Source organism: Amphiprion ocellaris, chromosome 8 (assembly GCF_022539595.1).
Source record: "Amphiprion ocellaris isolate individual 3 ecotype Okinawa chromosome 8, ASM2253959v1, whole genome shotgun sequence".
NCBI lineage: Eukaryota > Metazoa > Chordata > Actinopteri > Pomacentridae > Amphiprion > Amphiprion ocellaris.
This window is the reverse complement of record NC_072773.1, coordinates 26,414,786-26,440,618: the sequence shown is the minus strand read 5'-3', so window position 1 is coordinate 26,440,618 and position 25,833 is coordinate 26,414,786. Positions and strand designations below refer to the sequence as shown.

The 25,833-nt window shown below is 38.4% G+C and overlaps 4 protein-coding genes across 5 annotated transcripts; 3 read left to right on the top strand and 1 right to left on the bottom strand.

Annotated features, from left to right (window-relative positions):
* Positions 1-71: 71 nt before the first annotated feature.
* abhd6b (abhydrolase domain containing 6, acylglycerol lipase b) lies at positions 72-11,063 on the top strand. Of its 2 annotated transcripts, XM_055013080.1 has the most exons (10): positions 72-2,969; positions 3,357-4,484; positions 4,689-4,832; positions 6,213-6,369; positions 7,805-7,918; positions 8,012-8,144; positions 9,922-10,079; positions 10,220-10,274; positions 10,385-10,485; positions 10,702-11,063. In XM_055013080.1, the coding sequence occupies exons 3-10, from the start codon at positions 4,708-4,710 to the stop codon at positions 10,879-10,881; spliced, it is 1,023 nt and encodes a 340-aa protein (XP_054869055.1). In that variant the 5' UTR covers positions 72-2,969; positions 3,357-4,484; positions 4,689-4,707; the 3' UTR covers positions 10,882-11,063. The 2 variants fall into 2 exon arrangements, with proteins under 2 accessions (XP_054869055.1, XP_054869056.1); XM_055013081.1 differs by having other exon boundaries at positions 3,357-4,832; positions 10,653-10,788.
* Positions 11,064-11,217: 154 nt separating this feature from the next.
* kctd6b (potassium channel tetramerization domain containing 6b) lies at positions 11,218-15,168 on the top strand. The gene is made up of 3 exons (XM_023298723.3): positions 11,218-11,366; positions 13,106-13,194; positions 13,550-15,168. The coding sequence occupies exons 2-3, from the start codon at positions 13,168-13,170 to the stop codon at positions 14,234-14,236; spliced, it is 714 nt and encodes a 237-aa protein (XP_023154491.1). The 5' UTR covers positions 11,218-11,366; positions 13,106-13,167; the 3' UTR covers positions 14,237-15,168.
* A 3,390-nt stretch (positions 15,169-18,558) lies between these two features.
* On the top strand, positions 18,559-22,147 carry LOC111588348 (ubiquinol-cytochrome-c reductase complex assembly factor 5). The gene is made up of 2 exons (XM_023298707.3): positions 18,559-18,896; positions 21,498-22,147. Exons 1-2 carry the CDS (start codon positions 18,743-18,745, stop codon positions 21,587-21,589), a joined length of 246 nt encoding a protein of 81 aa, XP_023154475.2. The 5' UTR covers positions 18,559-18,742; the 3' UTR covers positions 21,590-22,147.
* ognb (osteoglycin, paralog b) lies at positions 21,740-23,861 on the bottom strand. Its single transcript, XM_023298705.3, has 6 exons — positions 23,703-23,861; positions 23,508-23,586; positions 23,052-23,216; positions 22,766-22,968; positions 22,562-22,654; positions 21,740-22,445 (listed from the first exon to the last, which is right to left on the bottom strand). Exons 1-6 carry the CDS (start codon positions 23,778-23,780, stop codon positions 22,275-22,277), a joined length of 789 nt encoding a protein of 262 aa, XP_023154473.1. The 5' UTR covers positions 23,781-23,861; the 3' UTR covers positions 21,740-22,274.
* Positions 23,862-25,833: the final 1,972 nt, after the last annotated feature.

The following is a 25,833-nucleotide window of genomic DNA, read 5'->3' as shown; positions in this document are numbered from 1 at the left end:
TGCTTTAAAATGTAACAGTGATCTCAGATAAAGAACCTTATTGCACCTAATAGCAATTCATGCAGTAGGTGGGCCGTCACTGACCAAAGGAGCTGTACGGAGATGAAATCAGACTTCCTGCTACCTCCTGTGGGTTTGTTTCCTCTGAATCGCCAGCATCTTCATCCAGCTGGGCTCATTTCATCCCTGGAGACGAACACAGAGTGCACACAGTATGTCTGAGGTAATATCTTCCTAAGTATACTATGTTTAGATGTTACTGGATTGGAAATGTGTTTTTCTGAATGTCTACTCCTGCCCTCCAGCAAAGGATGTTGTTAAGGGTCTCATATCTGCTGTTTTGTCTTCCACTCGCTCTCCTGCACTGCGGATGATATTTAATGAAGCTGGTTGATGCTGACATCAGAGAGCCCAGTGTGTATTCCTCAAGGGGGAGAGAGGTTTTTTCAGGTAAACTGTGTGCATCTGGGGAATAGTACTACATGGAAAACACTTGGATAGAATATAACCTGCAGTTTAAACTGTATGACACAAGAAGGCCCTTGTTGGCCCTCTGGAGGTGCTGAACCACATGACGCAATCTTCTCAGAGGGATAGTGTTTACTTTGTCACTGCATTATTTACTCAGGTATCTAGCCCTTTAGCAGTCAATAGTGTCTCTCATTTAATGGTTAAAGGGGTATTCCAATCATTTTCAAACAAGAAGGTCATCTTTTGATCGTCACATTTTCTGTTTTCTAAAGTTTGCCAAAATAACAACAGTGATGTCATGATTATCTCTCCTTGAGCTCAAGACTGTCAATCTGTAGCACAAAGCCTGTGTTACAATTGGAGCATAAGGAGTTACAAGAGATGGGTATTTATTGGGCATAGACCTAAGACTTTTTTTTTTTTTTTTTTTAAAGAATCTTGTGATTCTGGATGTTCACCCTTTGGAAGTAGTGTTTTCAAAACTAAAGTAAGTTTTCTCAGACACAGATCAGCAGCAGAAGTGGTAAGTGGGCTGCTTTTTGATTTAATTTATTTTTAGAGTGGATAAACAGAGAACCAAGTTGCACACAAAAACTTTCCCTATATGGTACATTAGTCTGGGGTGAGTGTAAACAGAAAGATGATTTGGATGAAGCTTCTATCTGCCCAAATATCAAATTAGTAACATTTTCTAATGCTAGTCCATGATTCCTTCAAGAGTTAGCAGTTAGCAGCTGTTCATTTCATTGCAGAACATCCCAGAATGGATCCAGCTGAGTTCATGTTCCAAATCCACAAATGATCCACAAATCATGTTCCAACCACAAATCAACTCCTGCAGAATTTGTGACCAAACAGAGGCTAAATGACACAAGTTACAGAGAGCCCTAGAAGTATAGACATCTCGACTTCTGTTGCTTTAAATTTGACAGTTTCTTCTTGTTGTTTTTAATTTGTCCCCTCTTAGCCCAAGCTTTATGGGAGTGCATGAATTGCTGCAGTGGACTTTTAAGGGGATTCAAAAATGACACAAGCACATGTAAAAGACCTCCTTTTAAGCAGAGCAACCCCCATAGTTATTTGTGTCTCCTTTGGGTCATTCTGCATCTTTTTCTAGTTGTTTGATTGGATTTCCATCAAGAAATGTTACTGATCACTTCCAGCAGAGGCTCTGACCTTTCTGCTGGAGGTTTACAGAGCTAAACACTTAGTTCAGTTTGTGCCTTTAAGCAGGCTGACCACACTAACGGCTGCTTTGTGAAGAAAGTTGCAGCGCATATCTCCATTCCTGACGTTTCTCCAGAGGAAATCACTGACCCTGGAAGGATGAGTCATCCATCATGACACACCTGATTCACATTTCTGTGCTGCCACACTGGTTCTGTTATGTTTGTTCCGCTGGCTTTGTTGTGTCAAGTATCCGTCTCAGGATATAACGTGGTGACCAGGATGATGTAATATACCGTGCATGTGACATGGGAGCAGACTGAGGACAGCCCCTCCATCCTATATAAACCCAAACATGAGAATCATTCCCATGCAAGGCCAGCCTCCCTGCACAGTTGCTGTGTCCATTTGTTCTGCTCTAGTTTGCATGTAGGTCATCTGTAGTGGACCAGAGATGCAGCAGAATGGAAGCCATACTCCGCATTAGATGGTGCTTTCACTGTGTAGTGTTAAACTTCAAAACGCTCTAATTTACATTTTTATGAGTAGCTACAGTAATTAAACCAATTTCCAAAATTCTAACACAGTATGTCAGATTGTTTTGTCAGACCTATGATTCAGGGTATTTATTGTTTAAAAAAGGTAAATAAATAATGAAGTATGCTTTTCATAGCACAACTTCATTCTTTTCATTTTTTAAGCATACACGTTGTGACTCATCTAGCAAATGAATCCAGGGCTGCTTTGCATATTTAGTTTCTCTATTAGCTGCAAGAATGTGTGCTTCCCCCCTCGTCTGTAAAACATTAAACTCAGCTGAAAATAGAGAGAAATATTTAGGAATGTGGCTAATGTTTGCCCTGGTGGGGCCTGACATCATAAAAATCTTGAAGATTACAACTTAGCACATGTAGCTGAGTCCTTCCATGTTCATAGTTTTTGTTAGCAGTTATACTCTAAGTAGTCTGTATCACATAAATAGGCCAATGCATGCATAACACTGATATGGACATTTGAATAGCAACAATTTATTTATTTTACCCAGCCAGGCGATCTGCTGGGTCAATATCACGTCAGATGTGCAGTATGTTTGAGGATCTATGGATTCACAAGCTCTGTTTCTTCCAATCAGTCAAAGAAACTCCTTCAAAATTCCTGCAAAGACAGTCTGAGACAGAGGTAGAAACCTGTACACCAAAGCTGCATCAGAAGACTGCACCAAAATCCCTGGAAGCTTCATAACTGAATCAGAATCAGATGATTGATGATGTCTTGCAGTCTGTGAAGTAACTGGGACACTCTTCAGTCTGTCTCGATCATGACACCCAGTGGTAAGTTTTGGCCCTGAGCTTGTAAACTAATGTGTGTGAAAGCTGTCTTGTTTGGCCTTCATCAGCCTGATTCACTCTTGAGATTTTCAGACTAGCTGAAGATAGAAAACACACCCAGTGACTGTGATAGATGGTTCTCAGTCAGATGCTGAATTCTTTCTTACCAGTATATTATTTCATATTTCGCTCTATGATTTAAGTTGTAGAGAGAAAAAGAGTACTCACAATGTTCCAGCATTTTGTCATGCTCACTAATAATACTCTTGGTAGTAGTTTAGTGTGTTTTTTGTCCTTTCTGTCCTGTTACTGTTAATCTGCCCAGTCAACACTGTTCTTGATGTCTGTTTCTATCCACTCATGTTGTCTCTCTGGCCTTACCCTCAACAGCTGAAGCAGATGGTCGCCCTCTTTGAGCCTGGTTCTGCTGGAGGTTTCTTTTTGTAAAAGGAAAGGTTTTTTTTGTAGAATCAATCCAGTCTGTATTCAGTGAGAGAAAAAGAGTCAAAACTGTGATTTAAAACATTATTTTCTGATAACTATCAAACATGAAACACTTTGTTAATGTGAAAATTACAGTGAAAAGTGATTTTTAAAAGTGTGCACAGTGCACATTTTGTGAGAATGTACTGTAAGAACCACTGTTATAGTCAGCAGGTAACTTTTTTAATTACATAATTTTCTTGATTAATCCAAAAAAAAATGCTGCTCACTGGAGCTCTAGTGACATCAAAAGTCATGTTTTGTCCAATAAACATCCCAAATCACACTATATTCATCTAATAGCAACTTAAGACCAAAAAAGGCAGCAATTTCTTATCCTTTAAAGTCTTGACATATCAAATATATGGTATTTTTTGGCTGAAAACTGTTGTTAAACTTAATTAATTGTCTAAATAATTGACTATTCAGCTAGCAAACTAATAGCTACAGCTCTAATACAGATTTACAGTATGATGTATTCGTCCTCAGGTCATGAGTCTGTACCTGTATAATCAGGTCAGTGATTTTTAGCAGGTACCTCCTGGAGTGTATGGATGTTTCTGTTGCTGCTTGTGAGCAAATGAGCTGTTAAATTGCATTCCTATTTTCCAAGAGTCACTGTCTGCAACTTGGGCCAGAAAACAGATCTCCAACACTTACTGTGTAAAGTACTACTGACTGTGTGCTATCAGTCAGAAGTGAAACCTGGTCTGTGCGTTCACTTTAAAACATTGACTGAATCATGTCATGACCCGGTTTTCCCCAATGACGAGTAATTATCGATGAGTTTATCCGGAGCAACCACAATCTGAGAGGACTAACTGCACTCTGCATAGTGGCAGTTTTTATTTCAAATTTTAAGATAAGTTAAGATACGTTAGCTGTTTATACCATTTAAACTCATCAAAAAATATCAGGGAAGGAAAATCGTGGCATTTGCATGTTGTCAAACTAAGAACAGGATCACAGCTGAGACAGTGGTCTCATGTGCCAGCCTGTGATAGAAAAAGCAAGGAGGGGAAACTCATCTGAAAAGTAAGTTTTTATATGTTTGAAAATGCAGTTGGGGGAAGTTAACTGGCTTTAATTTGTCATTACTTCTTTTACAAATACACATTATTGAAGACAGTTTGTCAGCTGCTATTCACTATGCTGCTTTTTGGAGAGATTTAATATCTCACAAAAAGTTTTAATGCATATGGAATATGCCACAGATTTGTAATGTGTGTGTGTGCATAGTTGTTTTGCTAGCTGAGCCATGGCAGCTGATCTCGATGTGATGAATCTGTTCATCATTGCTGGGGGAACACTGGCTATTCCCATCTTGGCCTTTCTGGCTTCCTTCCTTCTCTGGCCCTCTGCGCTCATTAAAGTCTATTACTGGTAAGGTTCTTCAATCATTCTATACCTAACACCACTGACAACATTTTGCTATCCAGTTTCCTTTCATTTAAGCTTTAAGAAGTTTAATCATTGGATTAATACTCTTATGCTGCACTACTTTACAGCAGTCTAATTTTTAATCCTGTCTTTACTAGCTGCAAAGAGATTGTTTTCAATGTACCTGATGAGAGACAATATCTACAGTCTTTTTTCTGTTCAATGTGTAATAATAATTTAAAGCTTCAGTAGTCTGGGTAATGCATATTTAGTGAGTTTCTTCCAAAGTTATATTCTTTTCACTACCAGAGATTCCCCCCCTGTGTTATTACCCTGTTGTTGAGGCTTAGCAAGCAAGTACTGTCTGTGGAAACACAAAGAGCTAACTTCCAGGTCCTGTAGAACAGCACATGGAAATGTTTTCTGGTATTCTTTGAGCAGATCAGCTTTATTTGTGCGGAGTATTCAGATCAGGGAAATACTGTGGTTTGGGTTAACGTGATGGCCAATGTTGTGGAAGTTCAGCGAAGTCAAGAGAGACTGAGGAGGCAGACACAGAGAGACACAATGGAGACTCAGATGACTTTAGGTTGCGAGTACAGGTTTACTGATATCAGGAGAAATGACACCGACAGAGCAGCAGTACATGCAAGCAATGCCAGCATCAGTTCTGAGGATTCTCTCTGATCTTCGGGTATATATTGTAGTTTGGAGAGGGGTCAGATTTAGACCACAAACCAATATGGAGAAAACTTGTCTGCTTAGTCACATCAGAATAGAATAAGAATAACTATTTCTAACTGTTTTTAACCTTGACCATACCTGAGAGTCCTGGCATATCTTCCTCCTCCATCGTCTGCCTGTCGGAAGACCATATTAGGGCAAGATAAGGTCTGAATCAAGGTCACAACAGTCATTTCTTTGCATCTAATTTTTATCTCTATTATTTTTCCATACTGTGCCTTAATTTGCTTTGTCTTTCTTTCATTGTGAAGCACTTTGTGATAACTGATTTAAACAGGTGCTTCATAAATAGCTTTATTTATTATAATAAAAAAAAAGCTTAAGGACTGAGGATTTTGGTCCCCAGTTGCTTTAGCAAGGATCTCTTTTTTTGCAAGTACAGTGACCATTAATTCTTTTTATATACATATGGGCATGTAAAGGTTGTATGAGGACTGACCTAAAAAAATTAGAGCCTATCCTTTAAAAAGGCTCATGTCTGTATGAGCATAGAGTGTGAGAAACTGAGAAACTGTAGGTCAGGTTCAGCCTAAAATCACAAATTTGCTAGAAACTCTTGATGCATTTGGGCAGTGACCAAAGGTTGCTGAGCAGTCGTGTCTCTGTGGTTAAACTCAGATCAAACCTGCTCCTCTGCAGGTACTGGAGGAGGACTCTGGGCCTGCAGGTTCGCTACGCAGACTGTGGAGGTTATCGCTTCTGCTACTCATACAGAGGGAAGCCTGGGTTGAGACCTTCCATCTTAATGCTGCACGGCTTCTCTGCTCACAAAGACATGTGGCTCACTGTTGTCAAGGTTGGGAAAGCACTACAGATAACAGCTTATTGCTTTGAACTAATAGGACTAACATTCTGCTGATTTAATCTAAAGGAATGTATCTGTATTAAACCTTAAACTTAACATTTTTCAAAGACGCAATTATCATTTATCCAAATTACGGTAATCCTAAATGCTTCAGAAGGAGGCAACTGAACTTCTACCGAAGCTCTTAGGATCAGTCACAGCAAACAAACCCACAGGTCTTTAAATCACGCAAAAACAAAGCTATTTGAGTGAACAAATCCCCCTAATGTAACCAAGTTTTATTAAACTTTAGATGCATAAGTGGCTCAAAAATGACCCAGTGAGGTCGTTTTCTTGCAATATCATTTAATATTCCAGGTTTTCCTCAAAAAACATGCTTTTGATATCATTCCATTTAATTTTTAAGTTAACTTTTATGCTTTTAAAGAAATTGTAATGTTTTTATTACTACCCCAAGCTCTTTATCATTGATAAAATCATGCTAGAAGTGATGCAGTGCACAAACTTGGAGGGAGGGAGAGCAGCAACAGTTTGAGGAAAAGAGTGGAAAAATGTCAACAAAATGGATGTTGGCATTCCTCTACTGCTGTCCTGTTTAATCTGCTTCTTTTGCAAATATCAACATGTTCAAAATCTGTTACAAAGTGAAAAATAAACATATTTCAAACATGAAATCGTTCTTGTGTGGGCAAAAATATAATACAAACAGTAATAAAAATGAATATTCTGAACCAAAATGACAAAAATGGCAAAAGAAACACATTGATTCTTTTACGGGTCATTTGTGATCAACTTATGGAAGAGTGTAGGGTCCAATCACTCATGCATCTAAGGGTTAAAATCATTTAGGGGACATGTATTCTCAATATGGAAGCATAGGGAGGCAATAAGAATGCAAATAATAATCAACTAATAAGAAACTATAATACCTTTTTTAATTAATTGTAAAAATGTATTCATTAATGAATATTTCATGTTGAAATCTAAAAATAACTGAATTTCTAACACTGAGAAATTTAAGCTGAAAAATATTTAAAGTAAAAAAACTATTGTACATTCAAGCGATTCAAATTTAACTGTTTTCTTTTTGGTTTTCGCTAAAAATGTATGAAAATGTATGAAAAAATAATGTATCTGTAAGATTCAGGTGCCAAAATTCAACAATAAAAGTTCAAATGAGCTGTCAGTTCAGTCACTGCCAGATGAGTTCAAACCACATAAATTCATACAGATCTTTCTCAAAATAATAGTAAAATATTTCATTTGCTATTCGCTATTTAAATTTAAACATTTACTGGTGATTTAAGTTCATAATTACATGTTCAGTTCCTCATAACATTCCTCCTAGGATGGCCTTCCTTGGCATCCATATTTTCAGCATATTAATGACATTAAGCTGTAATTTTTTCTTCTTCTACTGCTCTAGTATCTCCCTAAACATCTGCACATTGTGTGTGTGGACATGCCTGGCCATGAGGGGACGACTCGCACCAACACAGAGGATTATTCCATTCAGGGACAGGTCACGAGGATCCATCAGGTACACTGGAGAGAGAGCTTTGAAATAAATAAGTGCATTTGTCAGGGGTCTCAATCATTCCGCTGAAAATCTGTTTCTTGTGTCACTTCTCAGTTTGTGGAAACAATTCGTCTAAACAGGAAACAGTTTCATCTGGTTGGAACCTCGATGGGTGGAAACGTAGCCGGAGTATACGCTGCCTGTTACCCCTCAGAAATCTGCAGTATGACTCTCATTTGTCCAGACGGTCAGTAACCATGTGTGTGTCTGTGTCTGTGTGTGTCTGTGTGTGTCTGTGTGTGTCTGTGTGTGTGTTAAGTTGTGGACATAAGTCTGTTTACTCCCTTTTAGATACAAAAAGCAAATAGTGATGAAGTCAGTGATGGAAATTCAGCTGTGTGTGTGTGTGTGTGTTGCAAAACATCCTGCTTACTTTTGTATTTCATCCAAAGAGAGGCTGGATACAGAAATTAGTAAATATTTTTTTTACTTCAGACACTCACATGTTTTGTGGCTCTTGAGGGAGCTCTTTTTCAGTTTCAGAAAATCCCCAGCTGATGCCAGAGTTGGTTTTCCTGGCTTTAATTTTGGGAAACATCTTTAAAAGCACTTTTCTGTGCAACAACCTATCAAATAGGCTGCATCTTTTACTGCTAGTTTTAGTCTTTTTAACGTAGAATAGATTAGTAACAGTATCTTCTGAGTAAAAATAAAAATCTGAAAAAAAAACACACCCAAGTGTGAAATAGATAAGATAGGTAGAATTTAATCTGCAGTCTTTCATGAAGATTGCCATCACATTTTAACGTTAAAAGACCCATCCATCCATTTTCTATACTTCACTTTATCCTTTGTGTGGTCGCTGGACATTGAAAGATGTAGGAGAAAACTGAATCTGATCCAAGTTAATATTAATGTTAGTTTCTCTGACTTTAATCATGTTCACTTTAATCAATGTCAACCAGGTAATATTTTCTTTCTTATACTTTCAGACCTAATGTTATTTAACAGTGTGACCACAGTAAAATTAAAAAAGGATACTTTCCATTTTTAATCCACCAAGGAATGTGGCGGAGATATGTGACGATCAGCGTTGGTTTGTCTGTCCATCTGTCTGTGTGTCCGTCTGCTTGTCTGTCTGTTTACATTACTCGAAAAAGGACAAACGGATTTAGATAAAATTTTCAGTGAAGGTCAGAAATGAGACAAGGACCAAGTGATTAGATTTTGGCAGTGATGCGGTTTATAGTCTGGATCCACTGATTTGTTAAAGATTTCTGTATCATTGCAAGATAGCGGCACGGCATCACTGTAACTATGACAACAAGTGAACACTACATCAGCTGCCTGCTGATGATCATATGATTGTGATCCTACTACAAATCGACTGCTGGGGACCACAATTTTTTAAAAAGATTTCATGCATGGATTTCACATATTTTTAAACCAGTGTCATGTTTCAGTAAATTGTTAAGTCAGTTACTGTTTTTTTGTACAGTCTGCCCTCAATTTACAGTTAAATTATGTAATTCAAAGAACATTCAGTGTTTTTTATGACTGAGGTCAGCATTTCTGAATGTAGACCATGGCTGTATTTTGTAAAGAGGTTTTTCTTAATATTTCTTTAAAAAATACATTACTTTAAATGTATTTGTTGCTCAAATGTCATAATGACATAAAATACAAGGCTAAGACATGAATGCATTTTTACCAGAACCTAAAAGTTATGACACTTGCTGCTTTAATTCTGAGTAAGCCCCCTAACTCTATTTAATATTAACTATTGCCCCTTTGAAAGCAAATTGATTCTTTTGGAGCACACATTAAATTCTTGCCTATAATCATTTACAATTTCTGACATTTAGTTTAATTACAAGTTTGCCTTTACTGATTGTAAAGAATCAAACACTCACATTTACTTCTTTCTTTCATTAGCAACTAGTGATTTTCCTCTACTTATTGTTCCAAACAAAGCATAGCCATGCATTATCAGTTTCTAATCAAATGCTGGCTTTATCTTCCAGGTATAAGACATCCATGTGAGACCAAATTTGACAATCATCTGCAGGATCTGGAGCACAGCAATTACACACTGAACATCCCGCTGATTCCCACGACACCCGAAGAGATGGAGGACATGTTCAGACTGTGTTCCCACGTTCGCTTTAAAATTCCTCAGCAGGTCAGAACTTAATTTAGTAATTACTCATAATGGGTCATGATCATGTGTCAAAATCACTAAAACAGTCACATATCATATCCACCTTGGTATGAAGGCTTGCCATATTTTGTGGATGTTAAACATACATTTGCATTGTTTAGATTCTTCAAGGATTGGTAGATGTCCGGCAGCCTCACAACACATTTTACCAAGAGGGTTAGTTCATTTTGTTCTGAAATATTTTAACTTTAACTATACAACAGTACAGCATACTTCATACTGAGAAGAAAAAACAATTTTCTCTTTTTCTCTTTTAAAAAAATCAGTATTTATGGAGATTGTTGGTGAAAATTCAAGATACGCCTTACAGGATCACCTGCATCTGATAACTGCACCTTTACAAGTGATATGGGGCAAACAAGACCAGGTAATTACGATTGTCCACTAATACAGTGACTCAGCAAAGGCTGCACAAATACATAAGTGATTACCATGCAGCTTTTTGCTTCTAATCTAATCCTTAGATTCATATGGCTGTTTAGAAATATAAACATGGTGGCTTACGTTTCTCTTGTGGATCATGTCTGAATAAAGGACTTTCAGTCTCCTTCAAAGATGAAATAACAATGGTGGTTCCATCCAGGTGGTGGACGTCTCTGGAGCTACAGTCATTGCAGAGATGCTGCCTGGATGCAGGGTGGACCTGTTGGAGAACTGCGGCCACTCTGTGGTGATGGAGAGGCCTTGTCGGACAGCCAAACTCATCCTGGAGTTCATCATCCTGCAGCAGAATGCCAGAAGTGGCACAAAGAAATCTTCCTGAAGCAAAGACTATCAATCAGCTGCTTTTATTCTAATGCTTGATGTGTTTTTTTGTAGACAGATGCACACACTACATCAACGAATGCAATAGAAAAGAATCACAATGTCCTTGCATTCCTTTATATGCCATAAATCACGTTTCATTTGTAATGTATCGTGCTAATAAAAAGTCCCGTGCACTGATCTGTTCGTGTGTACGCGCAGACGTGTGGTTGTGTTCATGCAGAGGTGTTTGTGTTCATGCAGACGTGTGGTTGTGTTCATGCAGAGGTGTTTGTGTTCATGCAGAGGTGCCTGTGCTTGCAGCAGGACCTCCTCCCTCCCTCCCCCTCCGTGTGTGCGCAGTTTTGCTGCAGCCTGGAGCCGAGCACAGCTGTCCGGCAAACCAGCGGCAGACATCAATGACTATCCGGCTGTACCGTTAAATGCAAACCGCAGGCCGCTGATACTGGATCAAAAAGCACAAGTAGACGCCAAAACGCTCCGGTAAGCCTTCGTTTTAGCGTCCATTTAACTCCCGGTTAGTCTAATTAAGGTCCCGGTGTTAACCTTAGTAGTAACCGCAGCTAGTAGCTCATGGACTGCTAGCTGTGTTAGCTTGTTAGCTGGAAACTAGCTATTAGCTAGGTTAGCCGGCTAAACGTTAAACATTTCCAGTGTAGCACTTATATTGGACGCTACATACTTTAGTGTACCCACGCTGGATTTGCAACTTAATAACAACATAATTGAACTTTAAGATGCAGTTTGTTGTTTCGTTAGCCAGCGTTCTTCGTTTTCATCGCAGCAAATGCAGTAAAATGGACTGTGGTTGGGTGGCTGCTCCGAATATTACCTAAAAAGCAAATATTGGTTTGTTGGCGTCACACGCGTTCACCAAACCAGTAGAAATAGTTGAAGGGTTGCTATACAGCAGACTAAGTTACAAAATGTGAATTTCAAAGGAATCATCACAGATAGGTTTCAGTTTCAAGTAAGAGGCATTATATGATCTCTGTTCTTCAATCCTGACTTCTACACACAGATAATTTCTAGTTTATTATTGAAATTGGAAATAGTTTTTGACCAAGCAGCGTCATCTAGTAGCTACTTTGAACCATTGTCTTACCATACTAGATGAGGTGAACGTTGGCCAAGCCCAATGTATTGTGTTTGTTTGGCAATAGGACTCGTCCTACTTAAACCACTGCACTCATTTTTGCCAGCAGATGGGACATCAAGTCACTACTGGCTGTTAACTGATTAATGTACTGTTTAATTCTCAACCGATTGATCACGCTACTTCCATGATGGGAAAGGGAATTTTCTGTTTTTCAAAAACAAAGTATTTTTTTTGCTCTGTTGTTCTGATTGACCTTGTTTGGTCACACCTGTCAGTACTGGCAAGAGCTTCTGAGTAACAATTCAATTAATCTCAAAATTAAGCAACCAGATTAGTTCTTCAGTGTTCTTTCTTGGCTTACAAATTTGAGGTGCATCACCAAGCTTCTTTTGTTAAAAACTCTTTTTAAGTGACATAATATGCATGTATTGAGCACTGGTCATCAGATAACACTATTTCCAAAAGCTGTTCTTTATAGAACTCCAACAGTCTATAAACCTGCCAAGGGGTTTCCCTCTAAAAAAGATATTAATTTCTGGTTGAAAAGCAGTTGGTCAGTCAAAAAAAATTCACATGGGTATTACGTTAGGAATTTTGAAACTTTTTTTGTTTTCATTTTGTGCCATTTTTGTGTGCTTCAACTCATTTTGGTGGTTTCCTGATCCATTTGTTGTTTGCCTGATTTTATAAAGTTTGTTTTGTGTGGTTCACAAGAAGACTAGTAGCCCCCTTGTGGAGTTTGGTAGTTGTTATAGAAATACAAATGTTCAAATATACTCATCTGCTGATGCAGATAATGCAATATGATCAAAAGATCCCCAACGGATACCAACATTTACAGTCTGATTTAACAGAACCATGAATCCACACCAGATTTAAAAATATTCTAACTCGCTTTGTGTGATTGTAAATGGCATCACTGTTACTGTTGAATACAGCATGTTCATGTATACACAAAGCAACCCCCAGGTTCATGTAATCTAACACAAGCTCACAGAGATGATGCAAGCTCTTATCTGTAATAAAAGCGCAGTATTTGACTATGGCTACATGACCGTGTCTGTCTTATTCTGCATATTGAAACTTTGTTACAGCTCATGTAAGTGTGACTGTTTTTTTTCAGGTGAAAATACTTATCTGTTGCCTCTCTACTTTGGTTCTGACCAAGTGGGTATTCTTCTACAAATGGATAATGGAGACTGGGGCCATAGGGTAAGAGATGACTCGAAATCAGCGTGATGTCAGACTTTGCTGAAACTCACTCCATTTCCAGTTTAGTTTACATTAAACTAAATCTAATGCAGTCAAAAACAAGGCATTAAATCCTGCTTTAATAGAAGCCAGAATGTTCAATTTTTTTAGTGATGCTGATGTCACATTGAGACTGTACTTTGTGTTGAGTGTACTGATGCAATACAATTCATTAGCACAGCACCACACACTAATGTTTAATGCAGAGTTGTGTTACATTTCAAGACTTCAGCTAGGTGTGCACTTTCCACTTGATATTCTCGCTGTTCACATTATCAACTACTTTAACTTAACAAATTGTCCTTTCCCCCTCTAGATGACTACTCCTGTTACGTTAAATGTGGGAGGCCACCTGTACACCACCAGTCTATCCACCCTGCAGCGCTATCCAGACTCCATGCTGGGTGCCATGTTCCGGGGAGATTTCCCAACAACACGTGATTCCCAAGGAAATTATTTCATCGATCGCGATGGAACACTTTTCCGGTACATCCTGAACTTCCTGCGGACATCTGAGCTTACGCTTCCTGTGGACTTCACAGAGACAGACCTCCTGAGGAAAGAGGCAGATTTCTACCAGATCGAACCTCTGATCCAGTGCCTTAACGATCCCAAGCCGCTGTACCCTCCCGACATCTTCGAGCAGGTCGTGGAGCTCTCTAGCACTCGGAAACTGTCAAAATATTCAAATCCAGTTGCTGTTATCATCACGCAGCTAACCATAACTACCAAGGTTCACGGCCTTCTGGAGGGTATTTCCAACAACTTCACGAAGTGGAACAAACACATGATGGACACCAGAGACTGCCAGGTGTCGTTCACCTTCGGACCATGTGACTATCATCAAGAGGTGTCCCTAAGGGTTCACCTCATGGACTATATAATGAAACAAGGTTTCACCATTCGAAACACACGTGTGCATCACATGAGCGAGCGTGCAAATGAGAACACGGTGGAGCATCATTGGACTTTCTGTAGACCAGCTCACAAAGTTGAAGACTGAGTCACAGCACAGCGGTGGCACTGCTGTTAAATTTGTCTTCATATTACACAAGTCCTGATGACAAAAAAGAACAAAATTGACCTCTGTTTCATTCATGTATCACTAACAATGATTTTTTTCTTGCTTTAGCCAATGTGGAATAGTGCACAAAGCTGAAAGTCCAGATGGCAAAAAAGCTATGAAAATGTGAATTCTTGATTCATTCACCTGTTGAAGCACAATACTTTCTCATTAGTACTGCAAAGTACATATTAGACATTTCTTTTAAATGGATAAGTCTTTGATTGTAAGGTCTGAAAACTAAAAACAGCATTTCATATGAGGCAGAAAGGCCATGAAGGTAATTCAGTAGTCTGGTTAAGGACACTGTATTATCACAGCGATGCTCCAATGTGGGTAGATTGATTTTTATAGGAATAATAGTGGTTAAGAAACCCATAATAAAGTGATAAAGAAGTAAATATGATTGGTGCCTACATACGGTATCAGATCTTAATAATAACATGCGTAAATATAAGTTTTAACCACAATTTTATAGGAAACCGTGAAAAAGAGGAGATTGTAAAAGCTGTCTTGGTCACAAGTTAGGTCACATTTTGAACTCAAGACACTGAACAAGACCTCCAAGATGTCAGGAGTTTACTTTTTATAATAATTGTAGCAGCTTATGATTATGTTTAGCCTAGTAGTTTTCTGGTGAGTTTAGAGTAGATCTTAAAATTAGTCTCTTGGGTCTCTATTATCCCCTTCTATGGTACTATTTCTAGCCCCTAGTAGTTGTTGCATGTGTCTGAGTGTCTTGTGTATGTATACTGTATGTATCTGCTGTGTGTGTTTTACAATAATATGTCATACTGTTTCATTTTAGAGCTCATATCAACAGTGATGTGTTTGGTCATCCCAGCCAAAAATAAACCCATCTGTGTATTTGATTTCATTAATTTCACTTTATGGGAGCGCTTTGCATTTTCACTGATATTTTGCACTACAGTCACAGATGGTGCATCAGCTGTTCAAACATCCAACCACTTCCAGTCACATTCAGTTCACTCCAGTTTTTTAAAGCCACTTGGAGGAGATGGTATATTTCACAAGAGTGTAGTGACAAATTCTAAAAACACAATATTTGAGTTTATAGCAATTCACTGGGTGTAAATAATGTGTTTGTGAGGGTTCATTTAATACATTGTATGAATTTTCTAACTGTTAAACTGCATTGTCAGATAATCTTAGTGTTTGTGTTTTTCTTTTGTATGTCAGGGCAACCCTATGGCTTTATTTGATTTATATCGCATGACCTACTTTTGGAGACCATTAATTGAATTTTAATACAGAAGGCACTGGGAAATGTGAAACATGTTGACATCTCCATGAATTCATTTTATGAGTAAACAACCACACCCAGAAAGATTTATTTCAGTGTGTTCATCATAATAGTAGTAGCAGTAGTAATAATAATAATAATATAATGGAGAGGTAACAGATTAAAGACATGAAAAATAAGATCTCCTCTCTTCTACAGTCATGGAAAAAAATATTAGACCACCCTTGTTTTCTTCAATTTCTTGTTCATTTTAATGCCTGGTACCACTAAAGGTATATTACCTGAAGAATACAATGAATACGACAAAAATGCAGCTGATTACATAATACTTCATGTCCTATTTGACATGCTTAAGCTTAACTGTATTCCCAAGGTATATGAGACCACTTCATGTCATAAGCAGCACTGCACATGCAAAGGTCTAGAGTGGTTTCCTGCTTGCATGAAGCCGTAGCACAACTCAGAAATTGTCATTTCTCACATAATGCCTAAAACAAAAGAATTATGTGAAACCACAAAGGCAGCCATCTTGGCACTGCTGGAAATTGGCATGAATGAGGGACAGGAAGCGAAAAAACTGAAGATCTCCAAGACGGCCGTTCATTACACCAAGAAAAAACAAGCCCAACATGGAACTACCAAACTGCTAGCTGGTCGCGGCAGGAAACGTCTTTCCACCCCACCAGATGACCATGCACTCATCTGTTCCTGTGTCAGGAATCATCATCAGACCTCCAGGGACCTTAAAAATGAGTGAACACTGTGGAGAAATGTGACTTGTTTGACAAGGACAGCTGGAAACCCGAGTTCTTGAAGCTGGTCTGAGGTCAAACAGGGCACAGAAGAAGCCCTTCGTCATTGAAAGGCCGCGGAAAGCCTGATTACTCTTTGCTGGGGATCACAAGGATTGGACTGTTAATGATTGGGCTGAGGTTCTCTTCAGTGATGAATCCAATTTTCAGTTGATGCTCACTCCAGTCAACTTACTGGTTAGGAGGAAGCCTGGAGAAGCCTACAAACCAGACTATCTTTCCCTTACAGTAAAACATAGGGTGGATCAGTGGCGATCAAGGGTTGTTTCAGTCTGGGTGGAACAGGGCAAATGCAATTGTGTGAAAGACGAATGAACCAGGTCATGTACAGGGCTACTCTTGAAAACAGTCTTCTTCCATCAGCTGGAAAACTCTTTCCTGCCTCCAATGACTGGATTTTCCAGCAAGACAATGCCCCTTGCCACATGGCAAGGTCAGTAAAAGCCTGGATGGAGAAACAGAACATTGGAGCCATGCTTTGGCCTGCTCAATCACCATATCTAAATCCAATTGAAAACCTGTGGAAAATCATCAAATGCAAAATGGAGAACCACAAGCCCAAAAACAAAGCAAATTTGTTTGAATTTGTGCTACAGGAATGGGCTGCTGCGACAGCAGAACAATGTCAGAAGCTGGTGGAGAGCATGCCAAGACGCATGGCTGCAGTCATCAAAAACAATGGTTATGCAATCAAGTACTAACTCCTGTGTGTATCATGTGACTAAAACAGGCAAAAAAGAAAACATGGAATCCCTAAAAGCACCGTTTTTGGCAGTACAATGCCATAGCTATTGATGTAAACTTAAGTGATTTTGGTTATTGTCAAGAAAACCATGGAAAATGTCTGATATCAGCTCTTAAACTCTTATGAGCTGTTTTTGTTGATATATTTTTCCAAACAAATGTACATTTAGTGGTACCAGGCATTAAAATGAACAAGAAATTAAAGAAAACAAGGATGGTCTGATAATTTTTCCGTAACTGTATATAAATAACAGCCTAATATTTTTTCTTTGTATTTTCAGGTGAGAAATAGATAAAATTTAGACTTATAAAAAGCACCATTTTATTAGCTCATAGAGCTATTTGTATGGATATAGAGTAGTTAATGTATACTCAGATGTTAGCCTTGTGTCCCTGTTATACAATACATACTGTAGGTCTGTTATCTGTTTATAAGAACATTTTTGTGTCATTTGTACTTTCTCTACATGACCATATTTTACAGGTCTAATATTGGCTTCTTTTTCAGCCAATTAACGACAGTCTCCAGAATGTGTCTTTCATTTTTTAAAGCTCAAAATACCACAAAAATCCTTCCTTTTTACAATAACAGTACAACCCCTGGTTTTAGCCCTGTTCTAAAATGGCTGTTTCAGTATTTGTAGCTTTAAATGCTGCTGAGCTGCTGCTGTCCTGGCTCCCTTCAGGAAGAACACTCTGCGTCTGTGATTGACAGCACAGAGGAATAGCAGAACAAAGTGTCTTCATATTCTTACAGCTTTTTATTTTACATCTTTGAGTTTCTTTGAAGACATATGAAACACAATAAACATGAATGTTCCCCATATGGGACCTTTAAAGGAATCCTTGCTCTTAAGTCAGTGGTCTGAAACACAGTCAGAGCTTCAGGATCAACAGATGGATTTAATGACTGATTTTCAATACTTAACAGGATTTTATAAGCCAGAAAGCCAGAAGCTTTTGGATAATATATTCCTACTGTAATTATGTAGAGATGACGCTGCCCAAGTCTTTACATAGGACTAACTAATGCCTGTTAACAATTCAAATTGATTCAACATAGACCATGTAAAAAATTACCAATCTTGAAAAAGTGGTCTTTTTAAGGAACATATATTTAACATTCCATAAAAACCATAATGTATTTCATATATTATACACATTCTGTATTGCCATTGTACACATGGATCAAAATATTACCAGAAACTACTTCATTTATTCTTTTTCATAAATAAATTCCTAAACAGTTTTTCCCATTGAAGTATTTCACTAACATATGCACCAAAAAATAGCAAAACTATCAACGCTACAGGACTATAAATCTGTATTTTGAGCTTTCTTTTCGCGTCCTCTTGTTACGACACACCCGGATGCTACGATTCTTCCGGGGTGCGTTCGTTTTATGACACGCGTCGCGCTGACGTTAGTTCGTCTCTGGATTCTTGAGAACTCCGCACGTTTGGTTTAGGCCATGTCCCTAAACGAGCCCTCTCTCTCATATGCGTTGCTCTCATAACATTTGCAAAGGACATGTAAGAAGTCCATGCTTGCGCTTGTTCTCAAAAGGTTACCTCAAGTTTGCGGACAGTTTGTCGAGCCACAGCTTGTACATCCCTACTCGCCAGCATGTTTAATAGGAGTAAAACCGTAAGAGATTTGTTGAGTTTTGTCCCCGGGAAACGTCGTCTCGGGGCGTACAGATTCCTACCTATCTTTTTCTGCATTGGTGGAGTCATGGAGTGGATCATGATCAACGTGAGGATAGGACATGAGACTTTCTGTAAGTGTGAACCGACAGTTAAGCGTCTCTTCCATAGAAAATCAAACGTGACGACATTTGCTTAAGCTAGCATGATGTGGGCACCGTTAGCCTGTTGCTACCTGAAATGGCCGTTGAGAGCACTTAGCTAACAAAAGCAAAACTTTTAATTGTCTTTCCAGCTCACTAAAATTGAATAAAGAACTAATTATCCGTCTGAAAAGCTGCCTCACTTAATGTCAAACGTTTCTACTAAGCAACATGATAATTATTTTTAGTATAACGTGTCTACCACGAGTTTACAGCGGGGGCACCTTCTGAAGACGGAGCTTGTGTATACATCTGAGAGTCACAACACTTCCCCTGACCTTCCAGCAGCCTTCCCTTTTTCTTTCTCACTGCTGCCACCAGGAAATACGGAAAATCAGACAACTTTTTGTAGCATTAAAGCTGTAATGATCAGACTGCACACTTGTTATTTACAGCTGTAGCCATACAGTACACCTTTCAATAAATGTGATGTTGTTCAGTTGACCACTTGAGAGAAATCAAAATCCAATACTTTTTGAAAGGCTATATTAAAAAAATATTGAGAATGTGAATACACCTGTGATGCACAAGTTAGAAAACCTGTGATCGCTGAAATTAAATTCAGTTTTGCAATAGAATTGCCAGAAGAAATGAATGAATGAGACTTCACAAAGATGCAAGATACCAACTAAGCCAATGAAAAATAAGTTGAAATACAGTTGCAGCGGTGATCAGGAGGTACAGAACAAGTGAGAATGCCACTAACCTTAGTTACTGTCTTCCTAAAATGACTCCACAGACAGTGTGCTACTTGCACAGTCTACCTCTGAAAAACAGATGGGCAAGTACTTCAGACTTGGCACAGAGGTTATCAGTGGGAATTGGAGTATTTTTCTCTGCTCAGAGTCTTTAAAAATATCACCATGCACTAACCTAAATGGATTGTGTTCAAGCAAAGAGCAGTTGAATAAATTTGTCTCTGAAGAATGGCAGAACATCTCTCCAAATATTTAAGCAACACGGGTCTCAGACCTGCCGAGGAGAGTTGAGTCTGTCATCAAAAATACAGATTTTAGTCTCAGTCATGAAAGGCCTGTTCACTTTGGTTGCATTGAGTTCCTGTAAATATATTTTGTCTAATTTTTTAAGTACACAAGTATATTCTTAAAATACTACAGATAAAAGCCCTTATTATGTAGAATATTCTCTTTTACTTGTTTTTGGAATAACTGATTACATGTTTAGTTAATACAAAAATAGAAAGTATTGAAAAATGTCCTGAACAACTTAAAACTAATAATTTTGAGTTTACAAAGATGTATTGAGAAAGATCAGCAATCCTAACATTTCAGAGACTTGAGTCAAGCTTAATAAATACCTTTTTTAAAATGAATGCTTCTATCAACAGAATGTTTGCTCTTTGATTAACAAATATTTAACTGACTAATTGTTGGACCTATAACTATTATCATATATTTGTCATATCTATCAACAGATTTGACAAATATATGTCATATCTATCAACAGATTTTATTTTTAGATGGATTTTGGTAGAGCTGGAGCTAATTTTAATCCCTTTATGTATTGTTGTTGAATAGCATAAACAATGTATCACACCGTATCAGTTCAGTTACATGTAAATTCTGAATCTTTAAAGTAACTGTAAAAATTCCCTCTGAAAGAGTGGAGGTATCATAAGAGTGGCTTAAAAAGAAACTACTCAAGTACAAGGATTGTACTTGAGTAAATGTACTTTGAGGCAAACAAATTATAGTTTTTGCACTGATATGTCTGTAGCTGTACCTGGAAAGAGTAGACTGTTTAAATGACTGAAAAGAAAAAGGACCCTTGAGTGTTTCTACTCTCACTGAACCCATTCCCATTATTCCAGATGGGAAAGAATTCAAAATCCTCTTGTGTTAAAAAAAGAAGAAAAACCCAACCCACCCTGCACATTTTGTCCCATAAAATTCCGAGGCCATTTAGGCATACAGAGAGATATTTTTCTCTACAGAGAACAGAAACATAAATTTTTTCAACATTGCCCAGCTTGAAAGCACTTTCCTTATTACATTACATTTGTTGTGGCATTTTACACACTTACAAAAAATGACTAATAGACATTTTTTTCCAAGGCAGACATTTTGACTCGCCAGAAAAGAAAAAAACACTGGTAAAACTAATTTTGTTAATGATGGCTTGGTTCTGTTTAGTTTCTCAATGAGCCACCAGCACGTTGGAGCTGGCTCACCTGAGTGGTATGGAGCCAATATCGAATTTCATTTGTTTTTCTGCTGTAGGGAGCCAAAATGTCTGCTGAGGAAAAGGTCGGTTTTGCGTACTCGGGTCACTTTCACTCTGACGGCTTGCTGGGACACTTGAACAGAGCCATTGTTATTTTAAGTAGTAACACCTGTGGTTTTTCTACTATGAAATATCAAACTGAAGGCTGTGAAAAAGGGCTGTTGTAAATAAAAGATAAGTGCCAAGCCTTAACCACCTAGAATGTATTTTCAATAGTCCACCATATGTACCACTGCAGCTCTAACTGGAACCATGTTTCAGTCTTTTGAAACTATTTTTTCTTTCCAGATGATGTCTACCGAAGAAAAAAATCAGAGCGGGAGCACCAGCAGAAGATAGCAGATGGTTTGATAGTTCTTAAAGAGCCTGCAGCCAAGTGAAAGAAGGTGGGCTTCAATGTGGACTGCACATGTGTCATCTAAGGACACATTGTTGGACTCTCACCATCCCTTACTGGGTTACGGCAACTGTGTCACAACTATGGACATTATGAAAGGAGTCAGAAGTGAAAAGCTGATGGAGAAATCACATCCAGCATGCAGGTTTTATTGTTCATATGGTCTTCAGTTAAGGAAACAATAGCAAAACTGCAATGATAATACAACTGTCATCAGAAAATATCACAACAAAGGTCTCATCTCTTCATGATAATCAACGTCTCACTAGTGATTTGACAGTGAGTTTGTGCATTGCATAGTACCTGCTAAGGCAAAGCCAAATCAGTCAGATTGTATCTAAAAGACAAAAATGCATTTGTGTTTAGGGACAGTTTAAAAGGTTTTGCATAGATGTGTTAAATACAGGCAGATATTGCTGTCAAAATACAAAAAACAAACACCATTTCTTCCTTTTGCTGAAATCTTTATATGATTTCTATTTAATTATGAAAAGTATTTAATTGATTTATTGAGTATATAAAATGTCTCTTAAGAACTTAATTGTGCATTAGTTATTATTATTATTTTGCTTTCTTTAAACTATCTGCATCTTTGCCCTGCACTTGCTTAGTTTGCATAGAACTTCTCTGCAAGGTCTACCTCGGCTGAAAGCATGCTGTTTTGTATTTCAGTTGTACCAGCCGATAGGCAGGGACTGCAGGCAGATGAAGCTGTTGGGATGCTGTGACAGCTTCAGGGGGTTCCCATCCAGTCTCACCTCGTCCATGTTGGTGCGGATGTAGTGGCTGGAGTTACCTTTGCAGAATGTCTCATCCGTTATTGTTGAGATCTTGTTGTTCTGCAGGAGACAGAAAGAACACGTTACTGGCTGGTCGTGTAGATGCTGCTGGCAGACGGAAAACATCTGATTGTTTCTTCAGGGCTTCTCTATGAGTGAATTACAAGTGGACTTACATGCAGGTGCACAACGTGAAGAGACTCCGGAAGGTGGGGCACTGCTGTCAGTTCATTGTTTCCAAGGTAAAGATACGCCAGTCTTGTGAGTTTCTGCAACAACAAAATATCCCTACTTGACATATAAGATGTGCGCAACGCCATGCAACAAGATCATTTCTGCGACAAGTAACAGGAGAGCAGTGGACTAACTTGCCAACTTACTTTAAAAGCAGTTGCCTTTACACCCTGGGTTTTCAGCTTGTTGAAATTCGCATTGAAAGACATTAACTTGTTGGGCAGCGCAGGCAGTTTGGTCAGTCTGTTCTCTGCAAGAGTGAGCTCCTCAAGGTTGGGCAGTTTTGAAAAAGCTCCATCGTCTATCTCAGCGATGAGATTCCCAGTTAGGTCGATTCTTCGTAATGTAGCTGCATGATAAAAACAAACAGAGGTTAAAGATGCATTCATTGAAGAGCAGAATGATTGGAATAATATAGTGGATTTTCTTTACCCAAGTCTGCAAAGTCTTTATTTTTTATTTTGGTGATTTTGTTGAAACGTGCATAGAGGTACGCTGTTTCTTTTGGCAGTGCTGGGACGACTGACAAATCTGGGGAAACCTCCTCACAGTACACAGATCCACTCAGGCAGACGCACAGTAGACATGTCGGCAGCTCTGAAAAGACCACATTGTCTGTTCATCTGATTGTTTTGACAGAACCAGGTTTTCCTCATTTGTCTTTGGAATAAGTCACCTAAACAGTCTCGGCAGTGTGACTATGCAGCACAAAATGCGCCACACTTCGTTTAGATGAGGACACTTGATCGGCCCCATTATTACATAATATGGGCTTTAGCTACATTCACAAAAATGTGGAAGAATGCTTCAGCAAGTGTTGCATAACCAGCTTTTAACCAGTTGTCGAAAACTATCTGTTTAAAAAAAAAAAAAAACCCAAAAACTTACCCTCGGCTTTCGGAGATACTGCTGGGTCCGTGCCTGAGTCTTCAGATAAACCATAGTCAGGAATGTTTACAACCTCCTTCTAGAAAAAGAAGAAATTTACACCTTAACTACACTTTTCCTCTCAACTTAGACTACTATGCATCTCTTTCACCCATTTAGCAAGAAAGTGTTTAAACCCCAAAAAGATGCCCTTACTTTAGGTTTTCTTGCCGGAGAACACAGTATCCATGGGATTATAACAGATGTGAAAATTAAAATCCTTAATTGCATCATGGTTTCTCAGTTGCTGGTGAGAGAAGAGAGGTCTGTCTGCAAGGCTGCGATCGGAGGTACATGTGAGCAGGAAAATTTTCCATCCAGTTTTTATTAAGCTGCCAGTGTATTGCTGAGTAAGAAAAGGAACTTTAACTCAATATGTGCTGTGTATGTGTTGCACTAAGTGGTCTTACTGACTCTTTATGATACAGGATTTATTATTTGTTAAACAGAACATGTTAATGGTGTTAATGGTGAGTAGAACATGTTAGAGGGGACAATTGATTATTAAAATATTAGTTGAGTTGTAGATCACTAAGTAAACCTATTTGATGCTGCTTTTAAATTTCACCCTCATTGACAGAAGAATGTTGTTATTGGAATAAAAAGGTAGTGCTCAGTTCCTGTTATTAATGGAAAGAATGAAGTGATTCATAATCTAGCACCAAATGGAAAAGAGGAACTATTTGATTTATGTTCTTTTTTCAGTCAAAATACTGAAGTCAATACCAACTTAACAGTAATTTATGGACTTTCGGAGAGGAGTCTTTCTGAAGGACCAAATATTTTTGAAGGTAACAGAATTCTTTTGCTTGTTTATAGAAGTCCCCTTCTGCTAAAAATGTGCTTTGATCAGTGTTACTTCTCTTGAATATTTGACTTTAATGTAGTTAGATTTTAGGAGAAGATTTTCAATTTGACTGCAGAAAGTTAAAGACTCCCTCTGGTGAAAACCAAATTTTGTTTTGTTTTTCTTTTTTACTTTTTAAAAGCTCCATATGGTGTTTTTTGTATGCTGGAAGACATATGTGTGAAATTAACAGTCAAAGCCACACCCGAGCATTTCTACCTTTAAAGCTGCGGTGTACTGAGATACTCGTTTGTTCAGACAGCCAGGGTTTCATACGTGATAAACTTCACATCAGCTTGCCTGGTGGGACTTCCTGTATCATGATTCTCCTTCAGGATCAGTTTCTGAGCAGAGTAGCTTCATAGTGTTTAAGCAGCACTGTAGGTGAGCTGGTGTGCTCGAATTGAGACATATGGGTAAAGAGTAAGACAGGAACATCATACAGGCAGAGGTGTAGAGGAACATCTAAGCCATTTGATGCAGGAAGGGATTATTATGTAAAGAACTTTTATACAAAGAAGTGACATTTGCAAGCAGAACTGGTAGAAGTTCTAAATAAGCAGCTTACATAACTGTGATGTGGAAAATTGAAGCCTGCTTTCCATGTACACTGATAATAAACTTTTAATGAAATCTTACTTTATCCAGAAGTCAGACTTTTACGATGAAAAATACTTGCACATCAATGGATTTTTCAGTGAGGGAGGAGGCATAAATATCACTTCAAGAATTTCTATCTACGTAGTTGAACTTATGTTATTATTTAATGCAAAGTATTTTTACATGCACGAAGCAGTCAACTGTAAAGCCACTGACAGCTGAGGTGAATATCATTAATTATTATGTTACAAAATGATGTTTTTCTAGGGTCCTGGCATTTATATGGATCTTACTTTGACACATACCACTGACCTAAACATTATTACAGTATAACTACACCCCACCATGGTAAGGTACTAATGGAAGCAACCACCTCGTGCCATGTGTGGAAAAAAGCTGGCTGAAGAACCTGCTTCAAACCCCACCTGTCTCCAGTGATGGATGATTGTCCTGGAGCTTCAGACCTGCTCTTCAGCCTTGTTCTTCTCCCCGCCTATCGATCTGCGTGATTGGACCACCACCTAGTTTCCTCCTCCAACCATACAACAGCAGTCGCCACATTGGGGACCTCAATCTGCAGCCAACCTCACAGTCAGAGCGGCCGTGATTTAGTGTGAGCAGCTCGTCTTGGGGTCTCTTGTGTCTTTTATTTTTTGTGTATATATGTGTCTTCTGTTACAAGCTGTGTAACACAAGTTACTTCTGTGATGTGTGCTCTGAGATACTCGTTTGCTTAGTTTTGCACTTGCACTCAATTGTCAGTTGCTTTTGTTAGTCACGTGGGTGTTGCTATTGTGTCTTTAAGTTCGGCTGGGGAGTTTAGTTGTGTTGTTTTATCAC